Raw genomic sequence first — 15621 nt, 5'->3', positions numbered from 1 at the left:
TTCTGAAGTTGAAAGGCAGTAGAAATCTGCATTGCTGCCACAGTGAACCTCTATGCCTACTTGTGAGAATGTAGCAGAGGTACACACTGAATCTCTCCCACATCTCCTTAGATGGAGAGATTTCTGGAGAAGAGAACTGGTTTGATATGATGTAATCATAGAAAATAGCTGCTGGCTTTACTGTGCTTTACTGAGAATGTCACATGTCTCATGTCCATGGCTTGCGAGTGAGTGACTGTGACACATGGTTTTATTCTATGTGTCACTCATCTCCTCTTACCTCTTACTACGACCCTGCTCCTCCCTTGTGGGTTACCTGTGGTACCTAATCACTTAATAGATCTGTCGGTATCAGATGACACATTCCATTTAACACACACACACACACACACACACACACACACACACACACACACACACACACACACACACACACACACACACACACACACACACACACACACACACACACACACACACACACACACACACACACACACACACACACACACACACACACACGCATGCACGCACGCACACGCACACGCACACGCACGCACAGTGTGTGATGTGACGTGTGAGACAGCTAATCAGTAGTGTCCAGCCTCGGACTGTACAGCGTCTCATGTCTGGCCCTGTAGGACCCCAATATCTACCTTAGTGTCAGGCTGGTTGATATTGGCTTTGGCCTCACAGACCTCAACAGATTACATTCCCCCAAAACAAGTCAACTGTGCCCCAAGATTATCTCTGACATGACATGACAAACACATATCGACACACAGTTCACCTTCTGTGATGGTAATTGTATTTGCTTGTCAGAGCAGCGATTCTGTTCATTATCTCCCAAAATGTTTGATTCATGTTCATTTGATATTTGACCTCTGACTGTAAAAGAAGTGCTGTTGCTGCTGGTAGTAGTCATCTAATTGACAAAGTCTGTTTGTTTTCTTTAATTAACAGGGTAGTTTGGCCTTGAGCACCACACAGTTTGTTGGCCCGCCCATTAGTTGTTCTCTTCTTAATTGTTTCTTTGGAGCTGTAATGTTGTGCTCTGGGCAGCAGCTGTAAAATGCATCTCTACTTTAGTCATAATTGATCTATCTGAGCTACAAGCAACAGGCTGTACCGGTGTACCTAGCTGACTATAGGCAAGCTAGAGCGTCCAAAAGCAGAAAATTACAGTTATTTCGGGATACACAGTGAACATGTCCCTCTGCTTGAGAAAAGTTATTTTTATGTCTACCAAACTGCTACAAGGCCCTTATCAGCCATTCTACAGAATAATCTACCGAAGAGGCTCCCAACTATGTAGCAATTAGTAGTATCACTATAATAACATGTAAAATACTGTATACCTTCAGGTAGTTCTCCTTTCTGCCCAGCATAGTACTGTTCAGAATACTGAATCTTATGTTGTGTTTTTTCTGATGTTTGTAGATGGAGGACGGTGGCCCAGAGGTTGTTGAGGGCGGTGAAGAGGATAACAGCATGACCCTACAGGTAGGACCCCACCTGGAAAAACACTATTTCGGACTTTGAGCCAAAACAAGTAGCATTGTTAGACTTGAAATTAACCACTGTGCGTTTTTCAGTTGGAGGAGCTAATGAAGGAGGTGTGGAAGCTCAGGGAGGAGCTGAGGAATAAGGAGAGATCAATCGCTCAGCTCACACTACAGCAACGGCAGCTACAGCAACAGGGGGTGAGTCTCCAGGAGGGGTCATCGAGAGGACGGCAGTCATTTTCTGCCAGTGCACGACAGCTGCTTAGTGCAACATTGGGTTATGTGGGAGTTGTGGTTTTACTTATACCATAGTCAGACATCTACATATGTGGGAATGGTAATCTCAGTTCTGTTAGCTTTTACCTGGATCCATCAGTGTTGGAACGTTCATTAGTGTTCAGGGGCTAGTGGTCTCAATAGGCAAAAACACAGACTGTCCACTGACGTTATTCAAATTCCCCATGTACAGTAATACCAAATGTATGGAAGCCCTGAAGCCCAAGGCAAAACAAATACATTACAAATGTATTTGAACAACTTAGTATCTCGTTGAAATTACATAGTTTTCTCGTTTGAATGACTTAGTAAAAAAATGTTATTTTAGACCTAATTTCTTATGCAGCTTGTCAGTCAGTGTCATGGTTGCTGCAGCCATTCATTCGCTGATTCCACCCATTGATATTATTATGAATTGACAGTTCTTTGATAGCCTAAAGCAGGGCTGCTTTTTAATTCCAGATCATTTAAGTGGGCGAGTGTGGAGGGAGGAGCAGAGCGTAATTCGAGAAGATTTGGAAAATGGTGACGCCTTCTCTCCCGCACCTATTTTGCTCTGGTATTGCTCAGCCACAAGCTCTGGGCATGCTTTTCCTAGCATTTTTTGTTTACTTTTTCACTATCACTTTTAATTAGGCCTATTTGGTTGTAATTATTTAGCCTATCCCACCCACAGTAGCCTACATCTAGTTTATATTCTACTTTCTAACATTAGGATATGTAATTTCTATTTTGAAGGACTTCAAATGTATTAACGCATGTTTCAGGTAGGCAATACATAGGCTGCTGTAAAATGTAGAAACACCATAATATAATAATAATATATTTAATGAAGCTAAAATTTCATAAATAAATCTTAAATGATAAAGGCCAGAATCAGTTTATTTTCATAAATTAAACGGAATAAATCTCAAACTGCAACGGTCAAATGATTTGCACACAGAAGCAAGCATCACATGTGCATTGAGTATGAGAAATGCGCTCTACAAATTAAATATTTATTATAACACAAGTCGAGACCCAGATGCAGACTCAGGAGGCAGATGGTTAGAGTCTTACAATGTTTATTAATCCAAAAGGAGTAGGCAAGAGAATGGTTGTGGATAGGTGAAAGGTCAAAACCAGATCAGAGTCCAGGAGGTACAGAGTGGCAGACATGCTCGTGGTCAAGGCAGGCAGAGTGGTCAGGCAGGGGAGTACAGAGTCCAGAAACAGGCAAGGGTCAAAACCGGGAGGACTAGAAAAAGGAGAATAGCAAAAAGCAGGAGAACAGGAAAACCGCTGGTTGACTTGGAAACATACAAGGCAAACTGGCACAGAGAGACAGGAAACACAGGGATAAATACACTGGGGAAAATAAGCGACACCTGGAGGGAGTGGAGACAATCATAGAGACAGGTGAAACAGATCAAGGCGTGACAATATAATTATTATTATTATTATTAAGACAGAACAATACACAATTACATAAAGGACTATTATTGTAAATCTAGCCATAATATAAACAAGTGAAAGGAGAATTTAATATATACTGAACAAAAATATAAACGCAACATGTAAAGTGTTGGTCCCATGTTTCATGAGCTGAATTAAAAGATCCCAGAAATGTTCCATATGCACAAAAAGCTTCTTTCTCTCAAATGTTGTGCACAAATTTGTTTACATCCCTGTTAGTCAGCATTTCTCTTTTGCCAAGATAATCCATCCACTTGACAGGTGTCAAGTGCTGTTTAATCAAGAGGCTGATTAAACAGCATGATTATTACACAGGTGCACCTTGTGCTGGGGATAATAAAAGGCCACTCTAAAATGTGCAGTTTTGCCACACAAAAAAATGCAACAGATGTCTCAAGTTTTGAGGGAGTGTGCAATTGGCATGCTGACTACAGGAATGTCCCACAGAGCTGTTACCTGAGAATCATATCATAAGCTGCCTCCAACGTCATTTTGGAGAATTTGGAAGTACGTCCGCAGACCAAGTGTAACCACGCCAGCCAAGGACCTCCACATTCGGCTTCTTCACCTGCGGAGTCGTCTGAGACCAGTCACCCGGACAGCTGGACCCTTTTGTGGGGAAAAACTCATTTTGATTGGCTCCGTCTCTGCCCAGTCATGTGAAATCCATAAATTCAGGCCTAATTTATTTATCTTAAATTGACTGATTTCCTTATATGAACTGTAACTCAGTAAAATCATAGAAATATTGCATGTTGATTTGATAGTTTTGTTTAGTATATTTCAAAAGCCTGAAATTGAAAAATACATTGAGATGAAGCCAATCCCTTGTGTGGATTCTATTTCCCGAAAATGTTATTGTGCCATTTATTTTTTGGGATTGATGAAAGAAAGCAAGTTGGTGGCCAGTACAGTGCAATAAACTTTTGTGAACTATTTACAGACAATATATACAAATTAAAACATCTAGAAGCAAATCAGCCTGAATATCAGGAAGCACAACTGCAACAGGTTTCGAGTCGACTACTAATTCATAAGCACATCTGAAACGGTTCTTTAGAGATTGCAACCCCTCTGTCCTCTATGTTCATTCAACATGGACCTATTGACCCAGCTGTGGATACCTACTACAGAGTGATGCATAAAGACATATCCAAGTTGGAGGCCTCTATCCCCTATTTCAGGAATAACTTTACGCGCTCTGAGAAACAAGCCCAGTGGACATGGGAGGCACTGATACTTTACAAGACTGCACTGTCTACAAGACTGAAGTACTCAGGCAACTGAATGATCAAACGTTCTATAAGAGACGCATTACAAACAAAACAGCTTTTGGCTGTCATCGACAGTCACAGACGGCATGCAAAATGGTGGTATTACCAAAAGAGAACACAGATTATTGGTGCGTAAAAACAGTTCCACACCAGTAATCTACAATCTAAATCTTCAAAGGGACAGGACAAATCTTCTTTGCGATATCAGACCAGGTTTGGCAGAAGGTATGAAGATCTCAACTCTGTATTGTGACATATTTGTTACCAAAGACCAATTAGACATTAGTTCAACTATTTCCCGCTAATAAAAACAACTCCACACAACATTATTGTACATTTCATCCATGCACACCTCAGACATTTTTTGCCCAGTAGGTGGCTTTTGACTCCTGGTAGCTTGAAATGTTTGAAAGAGCCTTATCAGTCTGCGTCAGCCTGCACAAAATAGTAAGGTAATAATTGTTTATTCGTTGTTTTATTATTATTATTATTATTATTATTATTGTTATTATTATTATTATTATTGCTCCTGCTGTATGAGGCTATTCATCTGCCACAGCAAGTTGATCCCTGCAATGCAAGGATTTTTTTTGCAACCCATCAGTCAAATCCATCCTTTACTTACGGTTCTCCCTCTCAAGCACTGCTTCTCGAGGATGCATTGTGTGTGTGTGTGTGTGTGTGTGTGTGTGTGTGTGTGTGTGTGTGTGTGTGTGTGTGTGTGTGTGTGTGTGTGTGTGTGTGTGTGTGTGTGTGTGTGTGTGTGTGTGTGTGTGTGTGTGTGTGTGTGTGTGTGTGTGTGTAGCCATTTCATTAACTGTTCAGCAGTCTTATGTTATGGCTTAGAGGTTGTTGTCATCAGTGCTATTGAAAATCAGAGAGCTTCCTTAAGTTTCAGTATACAATCAGCATACTCTTTAAAGATGAAACAAAGTCATCTTTTTATTTAGGTGATTTAAAGTATTTGTTCCTGTTATTGTGAACTATATGATATAACAAGTTAATTAAACCTTTCAATTGAAGGCCTATCACAAACCTATTTTTGTATTCTGGTAGGCTAATAAAAACATGTTGTTTGCAGCATGAACCAGCCTATTATCTCTGAAGTTCATGAATGTATTGGTGATTAATACTTTAGCTGTATGTTTAGGCTACTATTAAAGTACTCATATAGGCCACTTCTCTGTCAGACTGCGCAAGATATCTAGTCCGACCAGTAAGTGAGGTTGAAGCAATTCCCTTATGATATATCAAGCTACCTCCCGAAATTGGTTCTATTGATCTAAAATGTTTGTTTACCTCTTGTGTTGCACACATTTAATACAAGCTCACAATCAAGGATGGCTGTGTATTCCCTCCAGCAGTAGTGAAGTGTAGACTATGTAACCTTGTGATACTGCCCTACTGGACTCTATGTCGGTCCCTACTTAAATGTAATTGATTTTTGAGAAATAACATCCCACACATGGGGGTGGCTTCATCTCAATGTATTTAAAATGTTTGTAATCAAGCTTTTACATTTGTGTTTTCCTGTCTATATAATGCTAATATTTTTTTATATGTAGGGTGCATTCCCCATGCTCAGTGCACAGGTGAAGCTTGTTGGTGCTTGCTTGTGTGCACAAATGGTTTGATCTCTGCACTTTGACATGATTTATTCCCCTTTATGAAAAGGAGCTGATACTGTCCTTTATTATTTACATGTACATGTTTTAGCTTAATTAAATAGATTTATATTATGGTGTTTCTATTCCAAGATAAGCAAACATTCATTTTACAGTAGTCTATGTCTTGCCTACCTGAAACATCTATAATAGATTACCTTCAAAATAGAAACGACATATCCTATTGTTAGAAAGTAGAATATAAACTAGATATAGGCTACTGTAGGTGGGGTAGGCTAAATAATTACAACCGAATAGAGGAAATGAAAAATGCTAGGGAGAGCATGCCCAGAGCTTGTGACTGAGCAATACCAGAGCGAAATTGGAGCCGGGAGAGAAGCTGACACCATTTTAAAAAATCAGCTTGAATTATGCTCTGTTCTGCACTCACCCACTTACATGCTCTGGCATTCAAAAACAGCCCTGTTTTAGGCTATCAAAGAACTAATGAATAATCACATTAATGGAATCAATGAAGGAATGGCTGTAGCAAACCATTACACGGTCTGAGAAGCTGCATAACAAATGAGAACTAATTCGACTAAATAGTTATTTTTTTTACTAAGTCGTTCAAACGAGATACTAAGTAATTGGAATGAGATACTAAGTCGTTCAAACGAGATACAAAGTCGTACAAACAAAATCATCCCAAGAGTATGTTTTTTGTTTGTTTTTGGCCTTGAGCTTCAGGGCCTCCTTACAGCAAAGTCAGGTACAGTAATAGAAAATGTCAGAGCAACATCAATGTTCCAACCTCTCCAGCTCTCCTAATTCCAATAAGAATATCCCACATAGCATCTTCTCTCCCTCACACTTCTGCCACCTCTAACACACACGCAACCAGTGTCTTGATATTTGCACATCTCTGTCTGAACTTTAAGAACTGAGAATGGGAAAAATCAAGCGAGGGAGAGATGGATAGAAAAGATTGAGAGAGGATGAACTGCAGTAGGGAAGGATTCTGATTGAAACGGATAGACAATAATGTAGAATTACCAAGGACACAGAGAGAAAGATTAAGGGAGTTATGTAATGGAATATTAGATGAGAGCCAGATAAGGAGAGATAGAATAATAGAGGGATGGGGAGAGAGAGAATAACAGAGAGACAGATAGATAGAATAATATAATGAGCCAGATAAAGGGAGAAAGAAATGCTGAATTCTCTGTGGGGTGAGCTGCCAAAATACTTTAAGTTTTGACGTTTGAGTTTGTGTGTCTGCTTTGTCAGCAGTTGATGCAGAGCTGCAGCTGTTCTGTCATTAGCAAAGGGTGTTTTTTTTTTCTCTGAGGAGAGAGACAGACATGTGGGTATGTTGCATTTTAATGTAGCTTAGCTCTTCATTGATTATGAGGTTGGATTGTATTGAATATTAATATTAACCTCACCTCACTCAACATTGAGGCTCCTGGAATGAATACATTGTTTAACGACAAACTGTCAATTACCAACTGATCCACTGATATAATCCAAACTTCAAAACCCACTGGGGATGACCTACAAGCTCATAGAGTTAATAGGGTCTACTAGTTATGTCTAGACTAGAGACTGTTTTTGTATCTTCATTAGAACCCAAAGACTCAGAAATAAGTTCCACACATGCAGTTTTTGAATACCAACTCACCCTAGTAGATCATTCATTTGTTTTTGTTATTTTCCTGATACAGTAGTGGTAACTCTCTCTCTCCTCCCCCAGCCTGCTCATGCTGCCCTGTCCGGGAGGGGTCACTGCCACCAGAGGACACAGTCACTCGGGGGGGACAGACGAACTCACCACGACAAAGCCACACAGACCTCTTGGAGAGGACAAGGACACAGCCAAGCGGTGAGTACACCTACAGTATATACTGTATATCTGGAGAGTGGAGACCTAAATCCAGTTTGTCTCCAATCTGTCCACTACTGTGTCCACTACTGTGTCAGTCATCAAGCCAGTCCATCACCTATAGTCCCCACCCTCACACTATCCCCCCATTCAACATACTCTCTCACCTATAACTGGTACTATATTGCCCAATCCCCCTTTCATACTCCCACCCATCACCATTTCCCTATATGGTGGAATCACTTGATGGATGGTGAGACTGACTGTGTGCTTGAGACAAGCCGTCAGCTCTCAGCCATTTACAGGTGTAGTGACTTCTTTTTTCTTTCATCCTCTGTCTGTCTCCATCTCACTTAGTCTTTCCCCATTTAATTGTTCTATTTCCCCGCCTGATATACCCTCTCCCTTCCTGTTGCTTTCTTTTTATCCACTGTTACATTCGGTTGTGTGATGGTTTTGCTTCTAACTCTTTGTAGGGAAACAGTCGATAATGATAACTTTGACATTGTCCAAATTGCTCTGAAAGGTTAGGAGGAATATAGTGAAGTGGTTTATGATGAGTAGAGGAAAAAAGAAGAGTGTAAACAAACAGAAATCAGATGACAACCGCAGGGTGTTTCTCTCTCTTTTTCTCTTTATTTCAGACAGTATCAAAGTTCCAGGTTTCACACTGTTTACTTTTGCACGTTTTATGCTGCACTGCAGATTGCACTTCCCGTTCTCTCTACATCTGTCCTTTCTCTCCTCCCTCTCCCTCTCTCTCCCACTCCCTCCCTCTCTCCCCTCACAGTTCAAATGGCTGTTGGAGCAGGTAGAAAATGTGGTTTATCTTCTCCTCTGATCTTAGTTCCCACCACTACTGTTAGCGTGTGACATCCTGTGTCCTGCCTACTAGTCCCTGTATAGGGGTTTACCCAATGCATTACACTACTACTGTCCAATCACCAGGATGTTGTTTGGGCTTATAAATGTTTAAACTGTTATGGAATTGGAGAATTTATATACACCACACTTTCATAAATTTAACGTAGTCCACTGTAACTTCGGGAGATATGAAGGGTACCCATGTTATTAGATATAACTCTTAAGTTCCCATGGCTTAGTTGATACACTGTTAACTAGGGTTTTGGCAATGTATGGAATGACAGATCGTCCCATCGTCCTCTCCGAACATTGCGGAGCACGGAGGGGTCAATTGGCTGGAAGAATCATAGACATTAAAACCAGTAGGTAGTGACATCATCCACATAATCTTATGGAAAACTCCCGATGGCTCATGAAGCCTGAAGTATTTGAATTTGAAGCGTGCCATATTGCTGAAAAGGGCTGAATGGCACTAACAAGTTGCTACGTATCATGGTGAAAGTTTCCGTAACTAGCAAAGGATCATGGTCGACAAACAGTAGTCGTTTTCATCCTGCCTGAGAGAGTAAACCAACCAGGCACGAGCCTCTTCGTAGCCTGCCGGCCTGTGATTGGTCTGTGTCATCAAGTGGTCCTGTGTGTCGACAAATGTAGTAGTCAGAATGGATCACTATCTTTTAAATAATTCACAGCGGGGATCGAACTTGATCATAGCTTTAGAGCCCAAAACATCTGTACATTTTTGGGGGGTTTGGCCTTTCTGGCGATCGTAATTTACATACTGTAGGCTTTCTATGGCAGACCAGGGGATTTTGCACTGCTGGGTTGCTACAGTATGCAGTCACGAGCAGAGCTTGTGACTTCATGCTCCAGACCGGACACTGGGTGCCTGGGAAGAACACAATATAAAGGACACATTGGTTATACCAGAACTGTGATTTGGTGCATAATGTCATTCCTCTTTTTTAAATTGTTACAAAAGCCACAATAAACATCTCATTGAATCAATGTTCAAACAAAAGTGTTAGACCTAGTTACTTATGAAATGATTCCAGGCTGCAGAATGATTTTCAAATAGGGGGAACTATGTTTCTCTTGTCCATAAAAATACTCCGATATACAGTGGGGCAAAAAAGTATTTAGTCAGCCACCAATTGTGCAAGTTCTCCCACATAAAAAGACTGACATTCTGCGCTGCTTTGGTACTCTCCTCTCTTTCTACAATCTAAATTGTTCTCTTGCATTATGTTAAAGATCCAGTATGTAGCTTTGTGCAATACCAGAAAAAAATCCACATAGAAATGAGAGTAATATATTACATGATTAAAAGTATGTGAATACCTGCTCATCAAAAATCTCATTCCAAAATCATGGGCATTAATATGGATTTGGTCTCCCCTTTGCTGCTATAACAGCCTCCACTCTTCTGGGAAGGCTTTCCACTAGATGTTGGAACATTGCTGCAGGGACTTGCTTCCATTCAGCCACAAGAGCATTAGTGAGGTTGGGCACTGATGTTGGGTGAAATCGGCCTGACTCAAAGTCAATGTTCCAATTCATCCCATAAGTGTTCGATGGAGTAGAGGTCAGGGCTTTGTGCAAGCCAGTCAAGTTCTTCCACAACGATCTCAACAAACCATTTCTTTATGGACCTCTCTTTGTGCACGGGGGCATTGTCATGCTGAAACATGAAGTTGGAAGGACAGAATCATCTAGAATGTCATTGTATGCTGTACCATTAATATGTCCATTCACTGGAATTAAGTGGCCTTGCCCGAACCATGAAAAACATCCCCAGACCATTATTCCTCTTTCACCAAACTTTCCAGTTGCCACTATGCATTGGGGTCGGTAGCGCTCTCCTGGCATCCACCAATCCCAGATTCGTCTGTCGGACTGCTAGATGGTGAAACGTGATTCATCACTCAAGAGAACGCTTTGTGGAAACAACGTTGATTCATTTATTTGCCATACTGAGAAATACATAGCCTGTCTGTGTCATGTTTTGTCTTATATTGTCTTGTCATTTTGCTTTTCCTTCTGTTCGTTTTCCCCCTGCTGGTCTTTTTAGGTTCGTTCCCCTTTTTCTCTCTCCCTTCCTCTCTCTTTTCTCTCTATCGTTCCGTTCCTGCTCCCAGCTGTTCCTATTCCCCTAATCAATCATTTAGTCTTCCCACACCTGTTCCCTATCTTTTCCCCTGATTAGAGTCCCTATTTCTCCCCTTGTTTTCCGTTTCTGCCCTGTCGGATCCTTGTATATTGTTCACCGTGCTGTGTCTTTGTATCGCCCTGTCGTGTCGTGTTTCCCTCAGATGCTGCGTGGTGAGCAGGTGTCTGAGTCTGCTACGGTCAAGTGCCTTCCCGAGGCAACCTGCAGTTTATTATCGAGTCTCCAGTCAGTTCTCGTGATTACGAGTGAAATTGTTTTTATGCTTTATTTACCGCTCCGATTTGTCTAGGAGTATTGCTATTTCCTTAAACTGGATTAAAGACTCTGTTTTCGCCAAGTCGCTTTTGGGTCCTCATTCACCTGCATAACAGAAGGATCCGACCAAAGAATGGACCCAGCGACTACAGACGCTCGTAACACTGCCGTCGAGATCCAAGGAGCCATGCTCGGCAGACACGAGCAGGAATTGTCTGCTGCTCGTCATGCCATGGAGAACCTGGCCGCTCAGGTTTCCGACCTCTCTGGACAGTTCCAGAGTCTTCGTCTCGTGCCACCTGTTACTTCCTGGTCTGTCGAGCCTCCGGAACCTAGGGTTAATAACCCACCTTGCTACTCCGGGCAGCCCAAGGAGTGCCGCTCCTTTCTCACCCAGTGTGATATTGTGTTCTCTCTCCAACCCAACACATACTCTAGAGAGAGAGCTCGGGTTGCTTACGTCATTTCACTCCTTACTGGCCGGGCTCGAGAGTGGGGCACAGCTATCTGGGAGGCAAGGGCTGATTGTTCAAACAATTACCAGAACTTTAAAGAGGAGATGATTCGGGTTTTTGACCGTTCAGTTTTTGGTAGGGAGGCTTCTAGGGCCCTGGCTTCCCTATGCCAAGGTGATCGATCCATAACGGATTACTCTATAGAGTTTCGCACTCTTGCTGCCTCTAGTGACTGGAACGAGCCGGCGCTGCTCGCTCGTTTTCTGGAGGGACTCCACGCAGTGGTCAAAGATGAGATTCTCTCCCGGGAGGTTCCTTCCAGTGTGGACTCTTTGATTGCTCTCGCCATCCGCATAGAACGACGGGTAGATCTTCGTCACCAAGCTCGTGGAAGAGAGCTCGCGTCAACGGTGTTTCCCTGCTCCGCATCGCAACCATCTCCCTCCTCTGGCTCAGAGACTGAGCCCATGCAGCTGGGAGGTATTCGCATCTCGACTAAGGAGAGGGAACGGAGGATCACCAACCGCCTGTGCCTCTATTGCGGATTTGATGGACATTTTGTCAATTCATGTCCAGTAAAAGCCAGAGCTCATCAGTAAGCGGAGGGCTACTGGTGAGCGCTACTACTCAGGTCTCTCCATCTAGATCCTGTACTACTATGTCGGTCCTGTCATGCTGGTGAAAGAGGACCCAAAAGCGACTTGGCGAAAACAGAGTCTTTAATCCAGTAAAGTAAATACAATCCAAAAAACACAACTTTCACTCGAAATGACGAGGACAAACTGGAGACTCGATCTTGAACAGCAGGTGAACAACAGGTTGCCTCGGGAAGGCACTTGAACCAGACAGACTCAGACACCTGCTCACCACGCAGCATCTGAGGAAAACACGACACGACAGGGCGATACACAAACACAGCACGGTGAATTCTAGACAAGGAACCGACAGGGCAGAAACGAATAACAAGGAGAGAAATAGGGACTCTAATCAGGGAAAAGGATCGGGAACAGGTGTGGGAAGACTAAATGATGATTAGGGGGAATAGGAACAGCTGGGAGCAGGAACGGAACGATAGAGAGAAGAGAGAGCGAGAGAGTGAGAGAGGGAGGGGGAGAGAGAGGGATAGAAAGAGGGAAAGAACCTAATAAGACCAGCAGAGGGAAACGAATAGAATGGGAAGCACAGGGACAAGACAAGATAATAAATGACAAAACATGACAGGTCCATCTACGCTGGACCGGTTCGGGTGCTACATGTAGTGCCTTGATAGACTCTGGGGCTGAGGGTTGTTTCATGGACGAAGCATGGGTTCGGAAACATGACATTCCTTTCAGAGAGTTAGAGAAGCCTACGCCCATGTTCGCCTTAGATGGTAGTCATCTTCCCAGTATCAGATTTGAGACACTACCTTTAACCCTCACAGTATCTGGTAACCACAGTGAGACTATTTCTTTTTTTGATTTTCCGTTCACCGTTTACACCTGTTGTTTTGGGTCATCCCTGGCTAGTATGTCATAATCCTTCTATTAATTGGTCTAGTAATTCTATCCTATCCTGGAACGTTTCTTGTCATGTGAAGTGTTTAATGTCTGCCATCCCTCCCGTTTCTTCTGTCCCTACTTCTCAGGAGGAACCTGGCGATTTGACAGGAGTGCCGGAGGAATATCATGATCTGCGCACGGTCTTCAGTCGGTCCCGAGCCAACTCCCTTCCTCCTCACCGGTCGTATGATTGTAGTATTGATCTCCTTCCGGGGACCACTCCTCCTCGGGGTAGACTATACTCTCTGTCGGCTCCCGAACGTAAGGCTCTCGAGGATTATTTGTCTGTGTCTCTTGACGCCGGTACCATAGTGCCTTCTTCCTCTCCGGCCGGGGCGGGGTTCTTTTTGTTAAGAAGAAGGACGGTACTCTGCGCCCCTGCGTGGATTATCGAGGGCTGAATGACATAACGGTTAAGAATCGTTATCCGCTTCCCCTTATGTCATCAGCCTTCGAGATTCTGCAGGGAGCCAGGTGCTTTACTAAGTTGGACCTTCGTAACGCTTACCATCTCGTGCGCATCAGAGAGGGGGACGAGTGGAAAACGGCGTTTAACACTCCGTTAGGGCATTTTGAGTCCCGGGTTCTGCCGTTCGGTCTCGCCAATGCGCCAGCTGTTTTTCAGGCATTAGTTAATGATGTTCTGAGAGACATGCTGAACATCTTTGTTTTTGTCTATCTTGACGATATCCTGATTTTTTCTCCGTCACTCGAGATTCATGTTCAGCACGTTCGACGTGTTCTACAGCGCCTTTTAGAGAATTGTCTCTACGTAAAGGCTGAGAAGTGCTCTTTTCATGTCTCCTCCGTTACTTTTCTCGGTTCCGTTATTTCCGCTGAAGGCATTCAGATGGATTCCGCTAAGGTCCAAGCTGTCAGTGATTGGCCCGTTCCAAGGTCACGTGTCGAGTTGCAGCGCTTTTTAGGTTTCGCTAATTTCTATCGGCGTTTCATTCGTAATTTCGGTCAAGTTGCTGCCCCTCTCACAGCTCTTACTTCTGTCAAGACGTGTTTTAAGTGGTCCGGTTCCGCCCAGGGAGCTTTTGATCTTCTAAAAGAACGTTTTACGTCCGCTCCTATCCTCGTTACTCCTGACGTCACTAGACAATTCATTGTCGAGGTTGACGCTTCAGAGGTAGGCGTGGGAGCCATTCTATCCCAGCGCTTCCAGTCTGACGATAAGGTTCATCCTTGCGCTTATTTTTCTCATCGCCTGTCGCCATCTGAGCACAACTATGATGTGGGTAACCGTGAACTGCTCGCCATCCGCTTAGCCCTAGGCGAATGGCGACAGTGATTGGAGGGGGCGACCGTTCCTTTTGTCGTTTGGACAGACCATAAGAACCTTGAGTACATCCGTTCTGCCAAACGACTTAATGCTCGTCAAGCTCGTTGGGCGTTATTTTTCGCTCGTTTCGAGTTTGTGATTTCTTACCGTCCGGGTAGCAAGAACACCAAGCCTGATGCCTTATCCCGTCTTTTTAGTTCTTCTGTGGCTTCTACTGATCCCGAGGGGATTCTTCCTTATGGGCGTGTTGTCGGGTTGACAGTCTGGGGAATTGAAAGACAGGTTAAGCAAGCACTCACGCACACTGCGTCGCCGCGCGCTTGTCCTAGTAACCTTCTTTTCGTTCCTGTTTCCACTCGTCTGGCTGTTCTTCAGTGGGCTCACTCTGCCAAGTTAGCTGGTCATCCCGGTGTTCGAGGCACTCTTGCTTCTATTCGCCAGCGCTTTTGGTGGCCGACTCAGGAGCGTGACACGCGCCGTTTCGTGGCTGCTTGTTCGGACTGCGCGCAGACTAAGTCAGGTAACTCTCCTCCTGCCGGCCGTCTCAGACCGCTCCCCATTCCTTCTCGACCATGGTCTCACATCGCCCTAGACTTCATTACCGGTCTGCCTTTGTCTGCGGGGAAGACTGTGATTCTTACGGTTGTCGATAGGTTCTCTAAGGCGGCACATTTCATTCCTCTCGCTAAACTTCCTTCCGCTAAGGAGACGGCACAAATCATCATCGAGAATGTGTTCAGAATTCATGGCCTCCCGTTAGACGCCGTTTCAGACAGAGGTCCGCAATTCACGTCACAGTTTTGGAGGGAGTTCTGTCGTTTGATTGGTGCGTCCGTCAGTCTCTCTTCCGGGTTTCATCCCCAGTCTAACGGTCAAGCAGAGAGGGCCAATCAGACGATTGGTCGCATACTACGCAGCCTTTCTTTCAGAAACCCTGCGTCTTGGGCAGAACAGCTCCCTGGGCAGAATACGCTCACAACTCGCTTCCTTCGTCTGCTACCGGGTTATCTCCGTTTCAGAGTAGTCTGGGTTACCAGCCTCCTCTGTTC

At 43.7% G+C, this 15621-nt stretch overlaps 1 protein-coding gene across 2 annotated transcripts in view; it reads left to right on the top strand.

Moving 5' to 3' along the window:
* The window catches only part of LOC124038282, a 139715-nt gene that overhangs the window by 112200 nt on the left and 11894 nt on the right, over positions 1–15621 (top strand). For both annotated transcript variants that reach the window (XM_046353946.1, XM_046353945.1), the window contains 3 exons: positions 1441–1503; positions 1596–1703; positions 7871–7999. In XM_046353946.1, coding sequence (XP_046209902.1) covers positions 1441–1503; positions 1596–1703; positions 7871–7999 — 300 coding nt within the window. The remainder of the gene's footprint in view (positions 1–1440; positions 1504–1595; positions 1704–7870; positions 8000–15621) is intronic.

Source organism: Oncorhynchus gorbuscha, linkage group LG06 (genome assembly GCF_021184085.1).
Source record: "Oncorhynchus gorbuscha isolate QuinsamMale2020 ecotype Even-year linkage group LG06, OgorEven_v1.0, whole genome shotgun sequence".
Taxonomy (NCBI): domain Eukaryota; kingdom Metazoa; phylum Chordata; class Actinopteri; order Salmoniformes; family Salmonidae; genus Oncorhynchus; species Oncorhynchus gorbuscha.
This window is presented reverse-complemented; position numbering and strand designations above follow the sequence as displayed.